Source organism: Grampus griseus, assembly GCF_964374135.1.
Source record: "Grampus griseus genome assembly, chromosome: 9".
In the NCBI taxonomy this organism is placed as follows: domain Eukaryota; kingdom Metazoa; phylum Chordata; class Mammalia; order Artiodactyla; family Delphinidae; genus Grampus; species Grampus griseus.
Window position 1 is genome coordinate 15012042 of NC_139003.1, and position 21035 is coordinate 15033076.

The 21035-nt window shown below is 35.4% G+C and overlaps 1 protein-coding gene across 1 annotated transcript in view; it reads right to left on the bottom strand.

Moving 5' to 3' along the window:
• TRIM24 (tripartite motif containing 24) overlaps nucleotides 1-21035 on the bottom strand; it is an 89638-nt gene that overhangs the window by 33598 nt on the left and 35005 nt on the right. The window contains exons 2-6 of the mRNA XM_082661631.1: nucleotides 17083-17201; nucleotides 13581-13728; nucleotides 9628-9760; nucleotides 3976-4092; nucleotides 466-580 (exon numbers count right to left, since the gene is read on the bottom strand). Coding sequence (XP_082517757.1) covers nucleotides 466-580; nucleotides 3976-4092; nucleotides 9628-9760; nucleotides 13581-13728; nucleotides 17083-17201 — 632 coding nt within the window. The remainder of the gene's footprint in view (nucleotides 1-465; nucleotides 581-3975; nucleotides 4093-9627; nucleotides 9761-13580; nucleotides 13729-17082; nucleotides 17202-21035) is intronic.

The following is a 21035-nucleotide window of genomic DNA, read 5'->3' on the forward strand; positions in this document are numbered from 1 at the left end:
GTACTGCTTTCACAGTTAGGACTGCTGAGGGCAGGAGGCACATCCTTTTACCTAATTTCTCGTAAGGTTAAATGTATATATTTGAGAACTAAATATAACTAACTTAATGTAACTTTCTGAAGAACTTTGCTCAATTGCACTCCTCTGGTGACCCAAAGCTGTCAATTCAATGGACCTCTAAAAAAGATTCATCTCTTTACATCTCTTTAATATTTACTAAGCTCCTCCTTCAAGCAAGGCATTATACTTTGTGCTCTGAAGTAAACAATAAGGATTAAGACATTCCTACTGTATCATAAAGCCGTAAACTGTCAGATACAAGGTAGAACCTGAGAATGGAGAAAAATATTACTGAATCAAATGTAAACAATTATACAAAAAAGGCTGTGATTTCAAATTCACAAATACACGAGAAAATACTACGGTAAATCACTACAACATACTGTCCCATTAACAGTAACTTACCTCAAGCTGATGCAGTAGAGCTTTTCCTTTTTTATTTATTTCTACCATCAATGTAAATATGGCAACTTTAATATCCTGTTCCACCTGCTTCTGATTTTGATTTACTTCAACTATCCTGAAAATTAAACAAAAGGGGGAAGTCTAAAATCTAAGGCAGAATATTTGTTTTACAGTATGTAATATTGATTTTCTAATCCCTAAATTAGACCAAAAAGTTTTCAGCTCTTAAAAGCTCAGCTTTTTCTAAGGGTCCTTCAGTTTAAATAGACTTTCTTGAAAATGAGATAGCAGAAATATTAATTCTTCCAAAAGACATAGTCAATTCAATCTTAAAATCAAAATGTATAAAACTGTAAGAGAATGAACACATCTTAAGAAAACATTATTTGGAAAGATTATGACACCTGGAAAAATTCTCAGCCTAAAAGGTTGGACAAAAAAAATGATTTATAAACAAGATAAGGAAAACCAGGACTGAATGAGTTCTACTGTATTCACTGCAACTAAGAAGTAGAAAAGCTTAAATGTGTCCCTATTATCTTAGTCATCTGAACTGTTACCTATTCATTATATCTGAATAAAAGCAGAAAGACAATAATAGTAGTTTGCTACTTTTAATAGCACATTTGTCTTGAAATAAGCAGCCAAATAACTATATGTTTTTATCAACCAGCATATATATTTTTTCCTTTGATTAGAGAAAATGGGAATGCTATTTTCATAGAGATCAAGATGGATAGGAAAAAAAATACATAGCATTATACCAGAATATCTTATAAAAGCAGAAATAGAATAATGAGGCATCCACCATCAAACATTCTGAGATAAACAAAAAGCTTTATTTCTAAGGTAGATAGCTAGTGGGAAGCAGCCGCATGGCACAGGGATAACGGCTCGGTGCTTTGTGCCCGCCTGGAGGGGTGGGATAGGGAGGGTGGGAGGGAGGGAGACGCAAGAGGGAAGAGATATGGGAACATATGTATATGTATAACTGATTCACTTTGTTATAAAGCAGAAACTAACACACCATTGTAAAACAATTATACCCCAATAAAGATGTTAAAAAAAAAAAAAAGCTTTATTTCTTCTGCCTGCTTATGCCTGCTTATCTTCCAAAACTTAAGATGAAAAGGGCAGGGATTTTATTCTCTGTTGGAAATTTTTTTTTTTTAATTATAGTTGATTTACAACATTGTATTAGTTTCAGGTGGACAGCAAAGTGATTCAGTTATACATACATATATATGTTCTTTTTCAGATTATTTTCCCTTATACGTTATTACAAAATATTGCGTATAATTTCCCTGTGCTATACAGTAGGTCCTTGTTGGTTACCTATTTTATATATAGTAGTGTGTATATGTTAATCCCAAACTCTTAATTTATCACCCCCCCACCAACGTTGGAAATTCTTCAAGATAATTATTTGATATCTATATTGGCTAGAGGATCAAGGAAACCAGATAGGTCTAGGAAGCAAACAACCTCAAAAAAAAAAAAAAAAAAAAAACCCAACAAAACAAAAAACCCAACTAATTTAAATCCTCATGATGGTAGAACAGGATGAAAAAGGGACAAGTAATGCCATGTTTGCACATGCATAAAGATGAATTAATAGCAAAGTCAGTCCAGTAAATTTAATCCTTCTATAATCAGGTAGCTATAAAGATACAAAGAATTAGCACCTAATCCAAAGAGTCTTTAATTTTTACCACAATTCAAAAACTAAAATCCTTCCACACCATAATGTATTATTTTGTAAAAAGAGCATAAACTACTACTACTAAAAAAAAAAAAAGGTAAAAGAAATTTGGAAAATTCACACTATGTGATTTTAAGACTTACTATAAAAAGCTCTAGTCATGAAGAAAGTGGGGTATTAGCAAGAAACAAAAGCACAATGGAAAGAGAGTCCAAAATAATCTCACACATATATGGTCAACTGATTTTCAACAAAGGTACCAAGGCAGTTTAATAGCAACAGGATAATCTTTTCAACAAACAGAACAAGTGTTGGAACAAATGAATATCCATATGTTAAAAAAAAAAAAAAAGAAGAGTAAACTCTGGCCCATAGGTCATACCATATACATAGTGAAAGAGTAAGAAAGAAGTCCAAAGGGTGAATTTCATCAATGGTGGATCGTTTACATAAAATTAGTTATTTTACAATTACTACTGTTTGCCACTAGATGGTACAGATTATCTACCCTTATCATTCCATAAATATTCATTATATATTTTCAATTACTCAGATACAAAATTTTAAACCCACCAATTACATCAATTTGGCAAAAATACAGTACTGTTATTAGAATACGACAAAGGAAATAGTATTTGGTCAACTACAGTTCTCATGTGAAAGAGAAAGGTAAAATGAAATGAGAGCTGATAACAAAAGAATAACAGAAACTAAAAGACGCACAACAGAACTTTTATTATCACAATGTATAATAGATGTAATAATAACACCAGGGAGTCAAGAAAAGGTTAAATTATGTTTAAAATCTCCATTAAGGAAAGCAGGTAAGCCAAGGAATTCCTTGGAAAAAAGTACCAAATGCCCCACCCTAGCCATGTTGAAAAATGATGAGTAACAGATTGTGACAACTGATCTTAAGGAAGATGAACCACAAAAAGGCTGATATACTTTTCCCTATGAACAACATTCAAAGCCCCTGCAAGGCCTCTCTTATTCAGGCTCTTTCTAATAAGCATTTCTTTATCTATTTAAGCAGTGAAATGTTACTTTCATGTGCAAAACAACAAAAGAAAGGGAACATGGGATTTCACAGGTGTTGTAAAATGTCAGCATGTGCCTCAAATGGGATGCAAAGGGGGGTACTAGGCAAACTCCCTCCTCCCCACAGAGGTCAATGGTTTGCTCTCCAATCACTGAATTTTAGGACATGAGCCTTTGGACAGTTGATGATTTACTCCCTTGGAGGACAAACAGTATAACAAGCAATATGTAGAAGCTGTTTAAGTACTGTATCTGACAAGGAGTAAAAGGTATGTGAACAGTTTAACAAGCCCTGTCTCCTGGTGTTCTATGATCTCTGCCTCATTGCAGTTAAAAGCTGACAGCTCAGGGGAGGCATCTCTAAGTCTAGCAATCCTTAAAATAGCAATTATGTATCTAATTAAGTGTTAAAATATATTACAATACTATAAAAATAGTTTTGTTTTTAAATCCTGGCATTTCTTGGATAATTGGAAAACACAAAATAATTAAAAATTATTAATACTTACCTGATAAATGAGCTGTTATTAAATGTAGCTTATTACCATAATAGTTTTGAAATTTCATGGCTGAAAAGAATACTTTCCAAACTTCCCAGAAATCCAAAGTTTCTGGAAAAGTCTTATCAACTATGTGTTATTAGACCCATCCGACAGCTTACTTGGATGTACTTCACCATGAGTTAAGTAAAATGTCTGTTCTTAAAGTTAATATACTTAACACATTATATATAGATGATTTAAGTAATACCATAAATATAAATTTACCTGTTTTGGATCTGATTTCCTGTGAATTTTATGTATTTTGTTTTTTCCATCAGTTTGGTGATTAGTGTATCTATGATCACTTTCTGATTCTGAAAAGCTTCTTCTATAAATTGATATCTGAAAAAATAATAAGCAACTTATTTCACACAAATGTCTGTCTAAAATGAGGAAAAGCCCCAAAGCAAACAAATAACTAATAGGAAACTATTTATGAGTATAAAGGATATAAATAATAATCTTTTTAAAATACCAAATATATCCACAGAAGGCAGGTCCCCCCCCCACCACAAATTCTCTCTTAAAAAGGAAGGAGTCTTTACAGATATTAATCATGGACACTCTATTTTTTTAATTTCTATTTTTAAAATAAATTTATTTATTTATTTATTTTTGGCTGTGTTGGGTCTTCATTGCTGTGTGCGGGCTTTCTCTAGTTGTGGCGAGCGGGGGGCCACTCTTCGTTGCGGTGTGCGGGCTTCTCATTGTGGCTTCTCTTGTTGCATCTAGGCGTGTGGGCTTTGGTACTTATGGCGTGCAGGCTCAACAGTTCTGGCGCACAGGCTTATTTGCTCCGCAGCATGTGGGATCTTCCCGTACTAGGGCTCGAACCCATGTCCCCTGCACTGGTAGGCGGATTCTTAACCACTGCGCCACCAGGTAAGTCCATGGACACTCTTTAAATAATTTTTAAAATCTGAGAAAAACACATTCAATCATTCAGTTTTACAAGCTTAACAGGCTCCCTTGGTGGACCCGGCAAAAAGTAATCATAGATAAATATCTATGTAGATTTATTAACTATTTTGCAATTTCATAATTATGAAAGTTTGATGCTTTGTAAACAAATATTTTGAAGATCACTTTTAAATAACAGGTTTAAATATACTTTTCAATATTCATTGTGCTACAGGTCACAAATAACAAATATTGCATGCTTTTAATAAATGGGGGGAAGTGAGGCGATGGGGGTAAAACTCCTGATGTTATGCCTTGCGTGTGACAAAGCTTCAAGCAACAATATCATAAAATACCTAAATTAAAAAAAAATTGACTTGAAAGTTAAGATAACAACCTCTGACAAACTAGGTAAGATGACTCTAAAGGAGCTCTAGAAAAACAGATGATGTGTAAGATACATAAAAAGAGTTTTATTAAAAGTTTTTCATAAAATGCACAAAATACATTATTTCACATAATGTGATTTAAAAGTGTGAGTGTAATTAAATCAGTAAGTATTATAAGTAGGGTTGCCAGAGTTAGAAAGAAGGGGGAACACACAGTTAATAATATTTCTATTAGATTTCTTTTGTACATAATCATATCGTTTGTAAATACTGACATTTAAAATTCTTTCTTAGGTGCAAGTTTTTTTATCTTAGTAAACTTTTTTTTGTTATACACTCTTTGGGACCCTAATACAATGTAATTATTAAATGAAATGATCAAACTGGTCGTCTTTATTTAGGTTTATCCTAAACTCAATGCAAAAAATTTATAATATTCCATTATGATGTTTTCTAGCTCTTTTCATAGATAATCTTTATCAGGTTTGAGAAATTTTCTTTTATTCCTAGTTTGCTATGATTGTATATCATGGATATACATTTTTTCTTGACTGTTTCTTCTGCCTCTGTGGAGATGGTCATATAATTTTTCCTTTAGTCTTTTAACAGGACGAATTACATTAATGATTTTCAAAGGTAAAATGAACTTTGTATTCCTATAAGGCTAACTTAGTTGTGATTCTATTATCCAAAAATCACAATGCTCCTGGACTTGGTTTCCTAATGTATTTCTTAGAAATTTTAAGTTCATTTCATGGGTAAGACTGGTTTGTAATTTTCGATTTTGATTTCTCATAAAACAAGTTGGAGAGAATTCATTCTTTACTGTTCTATGGACAAGACTGTATAGGAAAAGCATTATTTTAACCTTACCTATTTTGTAGACTCATCAGTGAAATCATTTGGGTCTGTAGTTTTCTTTGTGGGATTTACACTAAAATAAAGGACTGTTCTGATTCTCTATTTTATATTGTGCTAGTTTTGGTAAGTGTATTTTCTAAGAATTATCCCACTTCATGTAAAAATTTTCAAATCTATTGACAAAAAACCTTTTTATATTTTTAAATGCCTGTAGAAAATGTGGTGATGCCCCCCCCTTTTCACTCCTGGCATTGGTTTTTTGAGTCTGTTTTCTTCTTAATCATTCATAAAGAGATTTGTTAATCTTTTGAAAGATCCAATTTTTGGCTTTGATTCTGCATTGTATTTATTGCATCCTTTTTGCTACTTACTTTGGGTTTAATTTGCTGCTTTTTCTAACTTGAGATAAATGTTTAGGACATTTACTTTTTATCCTTAATATCTAATATATGCATTAGCGATCTGTATTTTCCTCTAATCATGGCTTTAGCAGGATACGTCAAGGATTGTATTTTCACTATCATTCAGATAAAAATATTTTCTAATATTCATTGGAATTTCTTCTTTGATGCTTTAAATTTATTTTTACCTGCTTATCTTTGAAATAATTTCAAAGTTAGATTTGCAATAGCACAGAGATCTCACATATACCTTTACAAAGATTTTCAAATATTTCCTCAGCAAAGTCCTTTAACTCCTTAATAATTAGTATGCATTTCCTAAAAACAAGGACATTCTATTACGTAACCCCAGTATAATTACTAAATACAGGAAAACTGACATTGAGATAATACTTTCATCTAATCTACAGACCATTCTCCAATTATGTGATTTGTCTCAATAATGTCCTCTATATCATTTCCCCTCTCTAGTCCAGGATACAGTCCAGGATCATACATCATTGTGTTTTGATATGAATTACATTTCTTCATTTTCAAATATATGGAGATTTTTCTCATTTATTATTATTTTCTAGATTGACTGCATTGAGTTTACACAAGAATTTATATGATTTCGATCTTCTGAAATATAAAACTGCCCTGGCATATGGTTAATTGATTTTTTCCTTTTTTATGTTTGGAAATAATGTTTATCATTGGGTGCAGTGTCCTTAATGTCCATGAGGTCATTTGCTAATTGTGTTTTTTGACTCTTACTGAAATATCCTTACTGAGTTTTAGTCTGCTTGTTTTGCCAATTACTGAGAGAAATATGTTAAATTTCCCACTATGTGGATTTGTCTCTGCCTTTTTTCTTTATATTTTGTAAGGCTATGAGGAATATAAATTTAGAACTATTATATCTTTTAGACAAAAAGAGCCTTTTATTGTTATAAAGTTTCTCTCTTTATCTCAAATAATGTACTTTGATATACCAGCTTACCTTTGATTAGTGTTTGTATGGCATAGCTTTTCTCATCATTCTTTTTATATACTTAGGTTTTAGATGTTTCTCTCACAAAAAGCAAGTAGCAGATTCTCTATTTGCTTTCTTATCCAGCCTAGAATCTTTTAATTTGGAACATTTTATCCATTCACGTTTATTATAATTACAAATATATTTAGAGATATACCAACTTATCAAGTCTTATTAAATCCCATTTGTTCTTTGTTCCTATTCTCTTTTTTGGCCTGTGTTTAGACTAATTGTTAATTTTTCTACTTCCTCCCTCTGTTATCTTGATAATCATATTGACTTTTACTATTCGTTTAGTGACTACTCTATGCATTAAGAAATGCAGATCTTATCATCTAAGAATAAGTTGTAGTTTAGTACCTTCTTCCTAAGCAATGCATGAACCTTAGAACATGAACTCCATATCCTCCTAACATATCTGTGTGATATTTAACACACACATGACACACCAAGACATTACTGTGTAAGTCAACATTTATTTAGATTTACTCATACTTATCATTTCAGCCGTTCTTTCCATCATGCATCACCTACCGTTTTTCTTCTGCCTAATGTATGCTTTTGTGAGTGTTTACTGGGGATAACTTCTCCCAGTTTATTTTGTCTGAAAACATCTTTCTTATAAACCTTCACTTCTGAAGAATATGTTCACTGGGTATAGAATTTTAGTTTTATAGTATTTTCTTTTTGCACTTCAAAAATATTACTTTATTTTTTAATTATCCTGCTGGGGAGTTATGGGGCTTCTTGAATATGGGCTAGATGTCTTTCTTCAGTATTACAAAGTTCTAAGCCATTATATTCTGCCCTCAAATGTTGCTTCCTTCCCATTCTTCTCTCTCTTTCTTGGACCTCAATTACACCTTGTGTTACATCTTCTCGATCCCTCTTCCATTTTCCATCTTCCTGTTTATTATGCTTCATTTTGATGTTTTCTTAATTTTCTCCCAGTTCATTAATTCTCATTTCCTGGCATGTCAGATCTGCTCTTAAACCCTCTATTGAGTTAATTTCAGTTACTGTAATGTAAGTTCTAGACATTGTTCACATTGTCTTATCTCCTAGCATATTTGGTTATTTCTAATTGTGTGCTGAACCATTTTGTAAAACTCATTATTAAATAAATCTGAGGTCTAGGATGATGTTTTCTTCCTCCAGGGAGGATTTACATTTTATTCTAACAGGTACCTTGGGGCACAAGCAATAAGATTTCAATTTAATCCAACTTTGGGTACTGAGAAGATCTGATTCTGCACTTTAGTTCCAGTGAGGAACTGTAATATTTACTAGCTCATTCATCTTTACCATAATAGAGTAGACTTTCAGAATCCCAACTCAAGGCAAGAAGAAGCCTTTAACCCCTGTGACCCTGAACTCCAATCCCTGTCTTTCAGCCCTGTGAGCATATTAAAAGCACCCCTCAACCTCTAGGCAAATGCTTCCAAGGGGAAAAAAGCCTGTACCATTCTCTGTCCCCACTCCAACCCAATCCTGGTCCAATAATTCTTTATTACCAAGCTCTAAAAATATCTTATCAATGATTTCTGTATTTTGTCCATGTTTTCTAGTTACCCTCACTGGTATGGCTGGTCCAAACTACCTAGTCTGCCATTATTGGAAGACCTTTTTCAACCAATTATATCTGTATCAGCTTATCAGAATCTTACTGTTTAATTCAGTTGTTGCTAATTCAAATGCCTATGGAGGACAGGTTTAAAAGTAAGCTTTTGGTAGGAACTATGATGAATTAGAAGAGCATGCCCATCCTAAAGATGACTAAAGTCAATTCCAGTCAAATACTGACATGGAAGTATTGAATATATGGGACCTAGGGCTAAAACAGATTCAATTTTCTTAAAAAACAAAACAAAAAAACCCAGAAAACAAAAAACAAAACCAAAGCCAGAGATCTAAATGTTTTTTTAAAACGTAAAATCTTATTTACAACGCTGGCAACTAATTCCATATAGTTTAAAAAAGCGCGTCAGCCAGTGGTTCTCAGCTAGGGTGATTTTGCTGCCTAGGGCACTTGGCAACGTCTAGAGACATTTTTTGATTGTCACGACTGGGAGAATCCTACTGGAATCTAGTAAACGGAGGTCAAAGGTGCAGTTAAACACCATACAATGTACCAGATAGCCCCCACAACAAAGGCAGCAGCACCAAAGTTGAAAAATCTTGAACTAGGCCAACATACTGATGGCCAAACAAAACATTATTTGCAGACGGCCATTTGGCTGGGGTGCCAGCAGTCGTCTAGTCCTCATAAAGCTGTATTATAAATCTATGTATGTAGGAAAGATGCAGGTACCTGTGCTCTTTATGTTCTAATAACTGGCAGTCCCGACATGTCAGTTTGTCACATGTTTCACAGTAAAGTTTCAGCTGTTCCTTCTTATGAAAAGGACAAAACACTGGTCGCTGACTGGTCACACCAACTGCCTCTGTAGAGACAATGGGAGGCAAAAGAAGAAAATTAACATAACTGAATAGTAAATAATTATTAGATTGTTCATTTAAATTAAAGTCCATTGAGATATAAAGGAGCTACAGTTTCACTGACACCACCATTACCAGCAGGTTTTACAGATAATAAAATATTAAGTATTTTTTGCATTTCTGGAGGAAAAGATAAATGAGCTTTCCACTTTTCAGTGTAAAAATTAAAATTAATTCAGGAGAAAAAGGAAGTGTGTAGCTAAAAAGATGTTTTATGAAATTAAAAAATCTTAATAGCCCAGTTAAGCAAACGGAACCAACTGGAATGTTTTGTATTCCAAATGTGGGAGTTTTTTTTTTTAATGCAAAGCAGAAAAATCCAATAAAAATGTATAAAAGAGGTGGTGGAAAAATTATTTCTCCACTTTTGCAAAATTCCTAACAGAGGATACCCATTAACACAGAGATAATCATAAAGTTTACACTATTACACTGTAGTCATCCACATAACTTCTTAATAGTTATCTAGAGTGGAGATAAAACTGGGCAATGCTTATGCTACAATGTTAAATAGAAAAATTAGAATACAAATAAATACAATGACTGATTAAACAATACCAAGGTAAGCTGAGAGGAATTAAAAATAAAATTAATGAACTAAAAATATATTGAGGGTAATTAGATAAATTTAGGGATAAAAACAAAAAGGTAAACTACTATTTAGTCATATCAAAAAGGGAAAAATATATAAAATTCTGAACAAAAAAAGGAAAACAACCAGATAGAGAAAATTAGCAATGTATTAAAAGAATACTAAAAGCACAACACATCAAGACCAAATGGAATTAATTCCAGCAAAGCAAAAATGGTTCAACATTACTATTGTCATAGCTCCCTGCACCCTTCTCCTTGAGGTTCATATCATCTGGGCATCACAGTAGATGATGGGTGACCATACATCCTTAGTTGGCTTGGGACATCCTGGTTTGTACCTGCTCTTCAGGAATAATTATTTATAGAGCTTCTGATTTAGATAATTATGACATCATGTCATCCCTTTATAGACTTCCTTTATTTATGAAGAATTTCAATCCTGACTCATAGTCATCCTCCTAGCCCTTAGTCTCATCATCATCCTGGATGATTCGGAAGTCCACAGAGAGTACCACATAAAGACAAGCCTCTCAGACTTTTTCATCTCTAGAGACTTGTACTTCATTTTAGCTACTTATTCCATTTCATACACACCATGGTCCCACCCTAAATTTATTGTCCATTACTATTCCATTTCTATAATCATAAATTCAAATATCCCACTCTAATAACTTCTACTTTCTAACTTCCCAATTCTTAGTTAAACTACTCTCACTGTACCTCACTGATATTTCTAGTCCCTAACCATTTATTTCGCCCTATCAACTGACACGGTCAACTTCACTTTCTTTATACAGTTAAAATCCCCAAATTCTTCATGTCAACACATGCCTATATCCGCATCTCTTATCCTGTGGAACTTCTAGAATGTTGGTCCGGCTAAACCCCAACCCTAAATAGTTCAATTCTTCTCTATAACTGTATCAGACTGCCGAGGACTGATAGAGGAAGTTTTAAGGACTATACCAAATGTAACCTTGATGCTACCAAGCAATCCTATTTCCAAAGCTAGAGCTCTCTTTCAACTGGAGTTATTTCAAATATCCTCCATATTTCTTACCTTTCAGTCCTATTTCCTCTGCTCTCTTTTTCAATAGATGGCTGACTTTACAGAAAACAGAAGTCTTTCTAGAACTAATCTATTAAATTTACCTGAGTATATACCTGGCCTTTTCTCTTTTGTGTCTCTTCTTCATCAGTGTTCTCAGAAATTATATCCCCCTTTTCCTGTGTCTCAAGACTCCTAGCCTCATCTCTTACTTCTCCTCTTCTTGCATCTTACTCTCCAGCTACACTCAATGTTCCCGCTCTGGAAATTTGTGCATGTGCTTCAGTTTTCCCCACCCTTCTCATTTATGTGATGAACTTCCATTCATCCTTGAAGCCCCAGATGTGGCCTTCAATGTAAACCCCCAAATCTGAGTTTGATACTCCTTTCATGTGCTCCTACAGAACTTATGAGGCTAAACTATGATTGCTAATTTGTTCACAGTCTTCATCATACTAATAACTCCTGGAGGGTAGGAAGTACCTATCTTATTCACTTTTTCATCTCTTTAATCTAGCAAAGTTCCTGGAATATAGAACAGGCATACAAACACTGGTTGACTCAATAAATAAAAAGCAGTGGATTAATTTTTAAACAGAAATATACTAATGAGCCATAAAAATCAACAAAATGCTGATAAATATTACAACATGGATAAAACCTGAAAACACTACTGTGGTAAGTGAAATAAGCCAGACATTGAGGGACAAATACCCTATGACTCCACTTGCATGAAATATCTAGAATAAGCAAATTCATTGAGACAGATAGTAGATTAGAGGTCAGCAGGGAATGGTGAGGAGAGGGGAATGGGCAATTATTATGTATTGGGTACAGTTTCTTTTGGAAGGGCTAAAAAAGTTTTGGAAATGGTGGTGATGGTTGCCTAATACTTTGAATACAATTAGTGCCAATGAGTTGTACACTTAAAAATGGTTAGAATGTCAGATTTTAAGTTACACATATTTTACTGTAAAAAAAATGTTATTAGTGAACTTTACATTATAAGCATAAGCAACACAATAAGAACCTAGAAACCACAATTAAATACATAAAAAGCAAAACTTCTTTGGTTATCTATACAACAAATATCATGAAACAGGTTTACTATAAGAATATCAGAGAGAAAAGAGTTGTAAAACTTTTTTAAGCCCACCCTTTATCATCTTAAAAATAAGAGACAATGTAAGTTTTTAAAAATTTTTTAATTTTTATTGGAATATAGTTGCTTTACAATGTTGTGTTCGTTTCTACTGTACAGCAAAATGTGTCATGTATACATATATCCCCTCTTGTTTGGATTTCCTTCCCATTTAGGTCACTATAGTACATTAAGTAGAGTTCCCTGTGCTATACAGTATGTTCTCGTTGGTTGCCTATTTTATACATAGTATCAATAGTGTATATAGAAAATAAGTTTTTGTTTTTTTTTTGCAGTACGCTGGCCTCCCACTGTTGTGGCCTCTCCCGTTGCGGAGCACAGGCTCCGGACGTGCACCCTCAGCGGCCATGGCTCACGGGCCTAGCCGCTCCGCGGCATGTGGGATCTTCCCAGACCGGGGCACGAACCTGCGTCCCCTGCATCAGCAGGCAGACTCTCAACCACTGTGCCACCAGGGAAGCCCCGAAAATAAGTGTTAAAGGCAACTTTTTCACATGTTGTACATTCATACCAAATTAAGGCATTTATAGGAGAAGGAGGGTTGTGAGTATAAAGCAGAATTCTGTATCTATTCATACTGACCAACATTGACAAGTATTCAAATTCAGCCATAATACAGACTTCCTTGTAGTAAAAGACAAGAGTATATTTAATGCTTATGAGTGTATCAAAACAAGTTAGTAGGGCTTCCCTGGTGGCGCAGTGGTTGAGAGTCCGCCTGCCGATGCAGGGGACATGGGTTCGTGCCCCGGTCCGGGAAGATCCCACATGCCGCAGAGTGGCTGGGCCCGTGAGCCATGGCAGCTGAGCCTGAGCGTCCGGAGCCTGTGCTCCGCAACGGGAGAGGCCAAAATAGTGAGAGGCGCGTACCGCAAGAAAAAAAAAAACAAGTTAGCATGGGAAAGAAAGAATGACTTGGGAGGGATAGAGAAAAAATGAAATTTAAAAATTAATTTATTACCTGGAGATACTTCCTCTTTCTGTCTCACAGTGTGGTCTTTTGTGAATTTCACCCTTTGATGAGCTCTGATGCATGTCTTGCAGAGCCATTCAACACACTCTACACAAAACCCATTAGCTTCTGCATTGTCCTCACAGCTTGTACATACCTAATAAAAGAAACGTCACGTCAATTTTTGAGAATAAAGAAAAGGTGGTCACATGACTAATCATACATAAATGATATACCAACTATACTTGACTCTATCAGTTATCTTCTTAACAGTGTTCATAAATTTAAACTGACACTATGTTTTAAATTATAAACATATGAAATGGAAATATAAGGACATTGTCCTTAGTTCAATATATCAAATATTCTAGGCACTATGCTAACTGCTGAGGATATAACCATCAGAAAAAGCAAACACAATCCTTGCCCTTATGACATCCAGTCTCCTAGATGAAATGTAGGTTCAAATCCCAGTTCCCCTACTTACTGGATAAGTAGTCTTGGACAGGTTACTTAGAATGCTCATCTTTAAAATAAGGGTAATAACATAAATTTTACTGAGTGGCTGTAAAGATGAATTTTACTGAGTGGTTGTGAGGAAGTCAAACATTACTGAAACAATAATACTAATACATAACTACAAATTGAGAAGTGCCATAAAGGAAAAAGTATGAGAAGCTAGAAGAACATATGATGGGGGAAAGTAATCTGTTTTTAGTGGGGTTGAATGGTTGGGGAAAATGAGAGGAGAGATTACCCAGGCAAAGCTTTCTCTAAAGAGATCATATTTGCACCAAGATAAGAAAGTTGAGTCATCAATTACTGATGAAAGCTTTCTAGGCAGAGAGAACAGCATGTACCAAAGCCTCCAGCAAGAACATGGCAGGTTCAAAGAAGTGACAGAAAGCCAGTAGGACTCAAGTGGAGAGATCAAGGGGAAAACTGGCAACAGAAGGAGCTGGTGGCAAGGCAGGGGCCAGATCAAGAAGGATCATGTGACAATTTTGGTCTTTGTCTCAGAAGTCTCCTAAAAGCTTTTAAGTAAGTGACATGGCCAGATGTGCATTTTTAAAATCACTGTCCCTGCAATGTAGAGAAGAGATTAGAAAAAGGGCAAGTGCTTCTGCACAGAGATAGGTAGGAGCCCTTTGCAGTGGTAGAAGTGGAGATGAATGAAGGAGATTTGGGAAGTAAAACTGACTGGTTTGGAGGACGCACTGGCTATGAAATGAAGAAGAGATAGCACCTTTTTTTCCAGCTTATATAACTGTGTAGATGGTGGCACTATTCTCTGAGAACAGGTATTAAGGTTACACAACACATAAGCAGTCCTCATGATATCATTTGTGGATGGGAAAAAAATTTTTCCCCTCAGTCAGTGGTTTACATGAGCCAAATTCCAAATACCTGGATAATATTTCCATAAACCAAAACCTGCCCTTTCTCAGTTCTTGTCTTCTACCTGTCTAACATCTTTTGATGCCACTGACTCTTACTTCCTAGAAGTCATCTGGATTCCTTAACCCTTCCAGATTCTCTTATCTCCCAGATTGCCTCTCTGGATCCCACCACTACTCTTTCTCCTCTGATTCTGTAGATTTTTGTTAGGTCTAGGGATTGGTCTCACCTACTCCCTCGGCTTCAACTATCACCTCTATAAGTATGTCACCTAAAACGTAATCTCCACATTATGCGGCAAAAGGACTATGGGATTTCTATACATAATGTTAAGGAAGGACCTCTAGTATAAAAAGTAGAAGTAAAAAAGCAAAGTGTTAAAGCACATCATACCACTGCTTATCTAGGAAAGATGAGGATGGGATGGGATGACTTATTTGCTTAAATCTTAAAAATAACATAAAATCACTTAGATTATAAAATAATATTAAAAGTGTAAGGATAAAACATAAAAGAAATTAAATGGTTAGCCATAAGGTAGAGAAAAAATAAGGTAGAGGGGTAGGTGAGATGGAGATAGAAGTTTGAGTTCTCTGAATATACTCTGTTTCATAGATTTTATTTTGGAACCAGTATATGAATGTTCTATATGTAGTTAAACAAATTTCAAATTAAAAAAAAAACTAAAGCCCTAAACAAAACCCTAAACAAAAGCAAAATGAAACTAATGCACCTGCCTATCAAGTGGGTGGCTTAACCATACAGAGAAGAATTACTTATTTCAAGTAACTTTAAAACATGATGATTTGACTGAATATCTCCAGTACATACATATAGTAATTATTGTCTTCTTGTTTTGTTTTGACAGAGATAATGCTATAGTCTCCATTTTCAGTACCAATTCTATTCTTCTATACTCTTACTCTGCAAGGCTCAATTATGCTTAATGAGCTGGCTCCACATTAGATTCTAGCAATAGGTGGTGCTGGAGGAAGACTGCAATGCCAGAGGAAAAAGGGACTTGATCGTCTTAGTTGGCTTCCTATTTGCTTGAGTTTTCTGTGAACATCTACAATGCTAGATTCAACTTCAAAATGTCAATATATACTTGTTATATTTTCCCTTCCTCTCTTTTTAAAATAGAAAGTATCTGTTAAATCATTCTCCTGAAAGTCCTAGAAAAATGACCAACTCAATGGTGATGAGCACCCCTAGTATCCATATTGTGCTCTCTAAATACCATTTCAGACTAAAAGGAACCAAGGCTCCTAGGCGAACCAACCACCTGCTGGTTCCAGGTGTAGAACAGAAAATGAACAATATCTTGTCAAAACAAAAAGCAAGGGAGATAACAGTGACACTGCGATTGTATCAGAAGGGTTCGGGAATCCTCACTGCCAAGATGGCACAAATTGAGCACCAATAAGGATAACTACAACACATTTTATGTTAAAAATCCATGAGTTCATAACAATAAACACACATACACACCATTCATTAGTCACCTCTGAAGAATGCTAAGAAACTAAGTCACTACTCTAATAATTAGCAACTAAAGGGAAAGAATCAAGCATTTAACCACCTTTCCTGTATAACCTAAGAATAGAAGAAGGAAGCTTTTTTTTCTCTTCCAGTTGAGAAATAAAGAGGAATGACAGAATGAAAATGTCACCATTTTTCAAAGTCCTAATGAAATATGGAATTTTGGCAGTGCTCATTAACGCCATTAACATCAGGAAAAAGACAACCAGACATCATAAGCTTCCTGCTTGAAATACACACAGACATATGGATGGAAGTATTCTTATGAAACAGCCTCTACATTTTTATCACCAGTTTACACAAAATACAGGAGACAGGGAAGCATGTTAAATGACTTAAGGAGAGGTCAGCAGAATTCACAATAAGGTTAACTCTACTGGACCAACAACCCAGTTTATCCAGCAAATATGTTAAAAGGAAGGAAAAAGAAAGCCAAGCAAGGTGAAGGGGGCATCTGAAATTAATTAAAAGATATGTTTGAGACAAACCTACCAAATGCATGGTAAGTTCTCCAGCATTTCAGGCTGCCTCATTAAGAGGAGGCAAAAGATTCAAGACTTAATACACTTACCTGATTAGACTTTTCTACTGTACTGCTGGGAACCTCAGTAGTGTCCTTCACAAAAAAATTATCTATGATGTGTCTCTCGGCACATTCTTGGCTGCAAACTGGACATCGAATGACTCCCACTAGGAAAGACAAAATTGTGTTCTAAGTTGTTTTTGGTTAAATTCAAGTATAACTGACATAACATTAAAATTAGTTTAAGGTGTACAATGTAATGATTTGATATTTGTATATATCACAAAATGATCACCACAAAAATTCAGTTAACATCTGTCACCATGAACAATTACAACTTTTTTTTTTCTGGCGGTGAGAACTTTTAAGATCCACTCCTCTAGCTACTTTCAAATATACAATACAGTATTCCTAACTATAGTCACCATGCTGTACATTACATCCCCATTTTATAACTGGAAATTTCTACCTTTTGCCCCTTTTCACCCATTTCGCCCCACCCCCACCCCCACTTCAGGCAACCACCAATTCTGTTCTTTATATCCATGAGCTCACATTCTAAGTTTTAATACAAACATACTGAGTCCTAACCCAACACATCTCATCCAAACTGTGAATGGAATGTCCACTCTCTTCAAATTCATACCTATTACTTAACACAAAGCAATTCAATTTATGTATATATAGGGGTTTTAGATGCGTGTGTGCACCCACACATGTGTGTATACATGTGGTGTGTATGTGTATATGTCCCACACTAGTATATTAAATGATGAATGAATGCTCATAATTTTAAATGAGATAACCTTCCAAATAAATATCCTTTTGACTATTCTTTTTATTGTTTAGCAACTTCTCTCACAGTGTTTTTCAAATAGAGATGTGCAGAATCATATGGAGACTTTAAAAGAATGAGAGTTCTGGTTCTCTCTGGACCTATGGAATCAGGATTTCTGAAAGTGGAACACAGACATACCCATTTTGTTTATGTTTGTTTTTGTTTTGAATCTCGATTCAGAAACACCAATCTGCTTCCTTTAACAGGTGCAAATAGCGTTCCTTTTGGGTGGGGGGGCGTGACTCTTTCATAGTGATTGGTAAAACAATAAATAATTAATAATTGTGAATGAATTAAAATCTAAATTTTTGATTAAATTAAAAAAATTAATATAAACTTGATGCAGTAATTTGTACCAAGGAGACTGCAGTAAGGTCCCCAGATACATTTTTTTCAAAATGAAATGCATAAGAATGAACACAAAGTAATCCAAAGGTCAATTTCATTTGTATATACAAGCAATAAACAAACATTTTAATTAAAAAAACTATTTTACAATAGCAACAAAGAAAAGTACTTAGTAGTAAATTTTTTTAAATGTATAAGGCCATTGTGTAGAAAAATGTTAAGCTATATTTAGAATCATTAAAAAAAAATCTAAGTAATGAAAACACCATGTTCTTGATGGTAAAGATGCCAGTTCTCCCCAGACATGTCTATACATTCAATGCAGTTTTTAATAATAATACCAACAGGGATTGCAGTAGAGTTTTGACAAGCTGGGGGAACATGTCTAACAAATAAGACAGTAAACATATAAAGCTATGGTCATTAAGATGGTGTGATATTTATGAAAGGATAAACAAAAATGGAACAGAATATACATACCAGAAACACAAGACAGATGTGGCACTAGAAATTGGTGGAAAAGGGGTGCTATAGTTTGCTACAGTGGGAGAAGGATGAAATCAGATCTCTCCTTAATTCAAACAATAATTCTCCAAGTGGGGAAAGCAGGGTGGGTGGGGTGGTGGGATGAACCGGGAGATTGGGATGGACATACATACACTAATATGTATAAAATAGATAACTGGTAAGAAACTGTTGTATAAAAAAATAAAATTAAATTAAAAAAAATTCTTTTGGATAGGATAGATTAAGAACTTTAAAACTTTCAAGAGGAAATACAGGAGAGTATCTGTGTAACCTTAGAGTTGGAATAAATTTCTCAATCAAGAAACAAAGAGCGATGGGCGTCCCTGGTGGCGCAGTGGTTGAGAGTCCGCCTGCTGATGCAGGGGACACAGGTTCGTGCCCTGGTCCGGGAAGATCCCACATGCCACGGAGCGGCTGGGCCCGTGAGCCATGGCCGCTGAGGCTGCATGTCAGGAGCCTGTGCTCCGCAAAGGGAGAGGCCACAACAGTGAGAGGCCCGTGTACCGCAAAAGAAAAAAAAGAAAGAAACAAAGAAACAAAGAGCAAGGGCATAAGAGAAAGATGAGTAAGTTCAGTAAAGTTAAGAACTACAGTTGCACAAAAGATTACCATGAAGAAAGTGAGAAGATAAGCCCCTGATTGGGAGAAGATATACCTGACACACAGCACTGACAAGAAATTAGTAATTAAAATCTGTAAAAATGTGACAATGCATTTCACAAAATAGAAAGATTGAGTAAACATGTTTTTCCTTATTCCAGATAAGTACAGCTAAAGATTCTAGACAGCCTACATAAAACTGAGAAAGGTAAGACAGGAGGCAGACTGTCTAGAGACCTCAGGACCCAAGGAATGACAACGGTGAGTTCACTGGGTTTTCTTTTAGCCTCATATATGCCAAAGTAGGTGCTCATGAAGCTACCATCTCAGAAATATCAACAGGTGTAAACAAAGAAAAGTCCACAAAAGCCTGTTCCCTCTATCCAGAGGACAGGAAAAGGGCAGCCTGGCAAGAAAGAAAACTACTCCAGCAAAACACCACAGAAAAAAATGTGCTTCCTCTCCCACCAACAAAGACCCAAGGGGAAGCCTAGACTTCTACCCTGGCCAAGCAGAAACCAGGTGCCCCAACCATCTCCTGCTGGCTGTCAGAGAAGCCTGGTGGGGAGTTAGGGCTTTGGTCCTCACTGGGTGGTAATGAGGCCCCAGCAGTGTCAGTGGAGACTATGTGAGGAGCCTGAGCTTGTAACTCCAGGACAGTAATGAGGTACCCCTCCACCTCCACGCTGAAGGGTAGTGGAAAGTCTGGACTTTTATCGCTATTTACCAGTAACCTCCCTCGCCCCTATATCCCCACTCCTTAGATGTGTCAATGAAGAACACATGGGAAGCAGTAAGTAGGCACCCATACCCCTACTAGCCAGGGAGGTATCAACAGAGGCCTGGTGGGAGCATCAACTTCCACACCATTGACCAGTAAGGAGGAGGGCCTCTCTCTCAGGATATCAAAGGATGCAGCAAGGGGAACTCAGACTTCAACCTTTACCTCACAGGAGGCAGGAAATAATAAATATACGAGCAGAAGTGAATGAAATTGAAAACTGAAAAGTCAATTCAACAAAAAGCTCGTTATTCAAAAAGGTCAATAAAATTAACAAACCTCCAGCAAGACTGACAAAGACAAAGGAGAAGACACAACTTACCAAACATAAAGAATAAAAATGGGGATACCACTATAGACCATATAGACAGCAAAAGAATGACAGAGAAATATTAACACTACTCACACAAAATGACAATATAAGTAAAATGGACCAATTCCTCAAAAGGCACAAACAAATATGAAATAATTTGAACAGCCTTTTAACTACATGGAAATCGGCTCTAAACAAAATGAAATACTAACAAACATGTATATTACTTGTATGCTGAAAACTACAAAATTAAGAAATCAAAAAAGATCTAAATATATGGAGAGACAACGTTCATGGATAGAGATAACTAATGTAGTAAAGAGGTCAATTCTTAATGTGATCTACCAGTTTAACAGAATTCCTAATACAAACCCAACAAAATTTTTTTGTAGATATAGACAATATTGTTTTAATATTTATATTAAAAGGCAAATGAAGGACTTCCCTGTGGCACAGTGGTTAAGAATCTGCCTGCCAATGCAGGGGACACGGGTTCGATCCTTGGTCTGCGGAGCAACTAAGCCTATGTGCCACAACTGCTAAGCCCACAGGTCACAACTACTGAAGCCTGCGCGCTCTAGGCCCTCATGCCG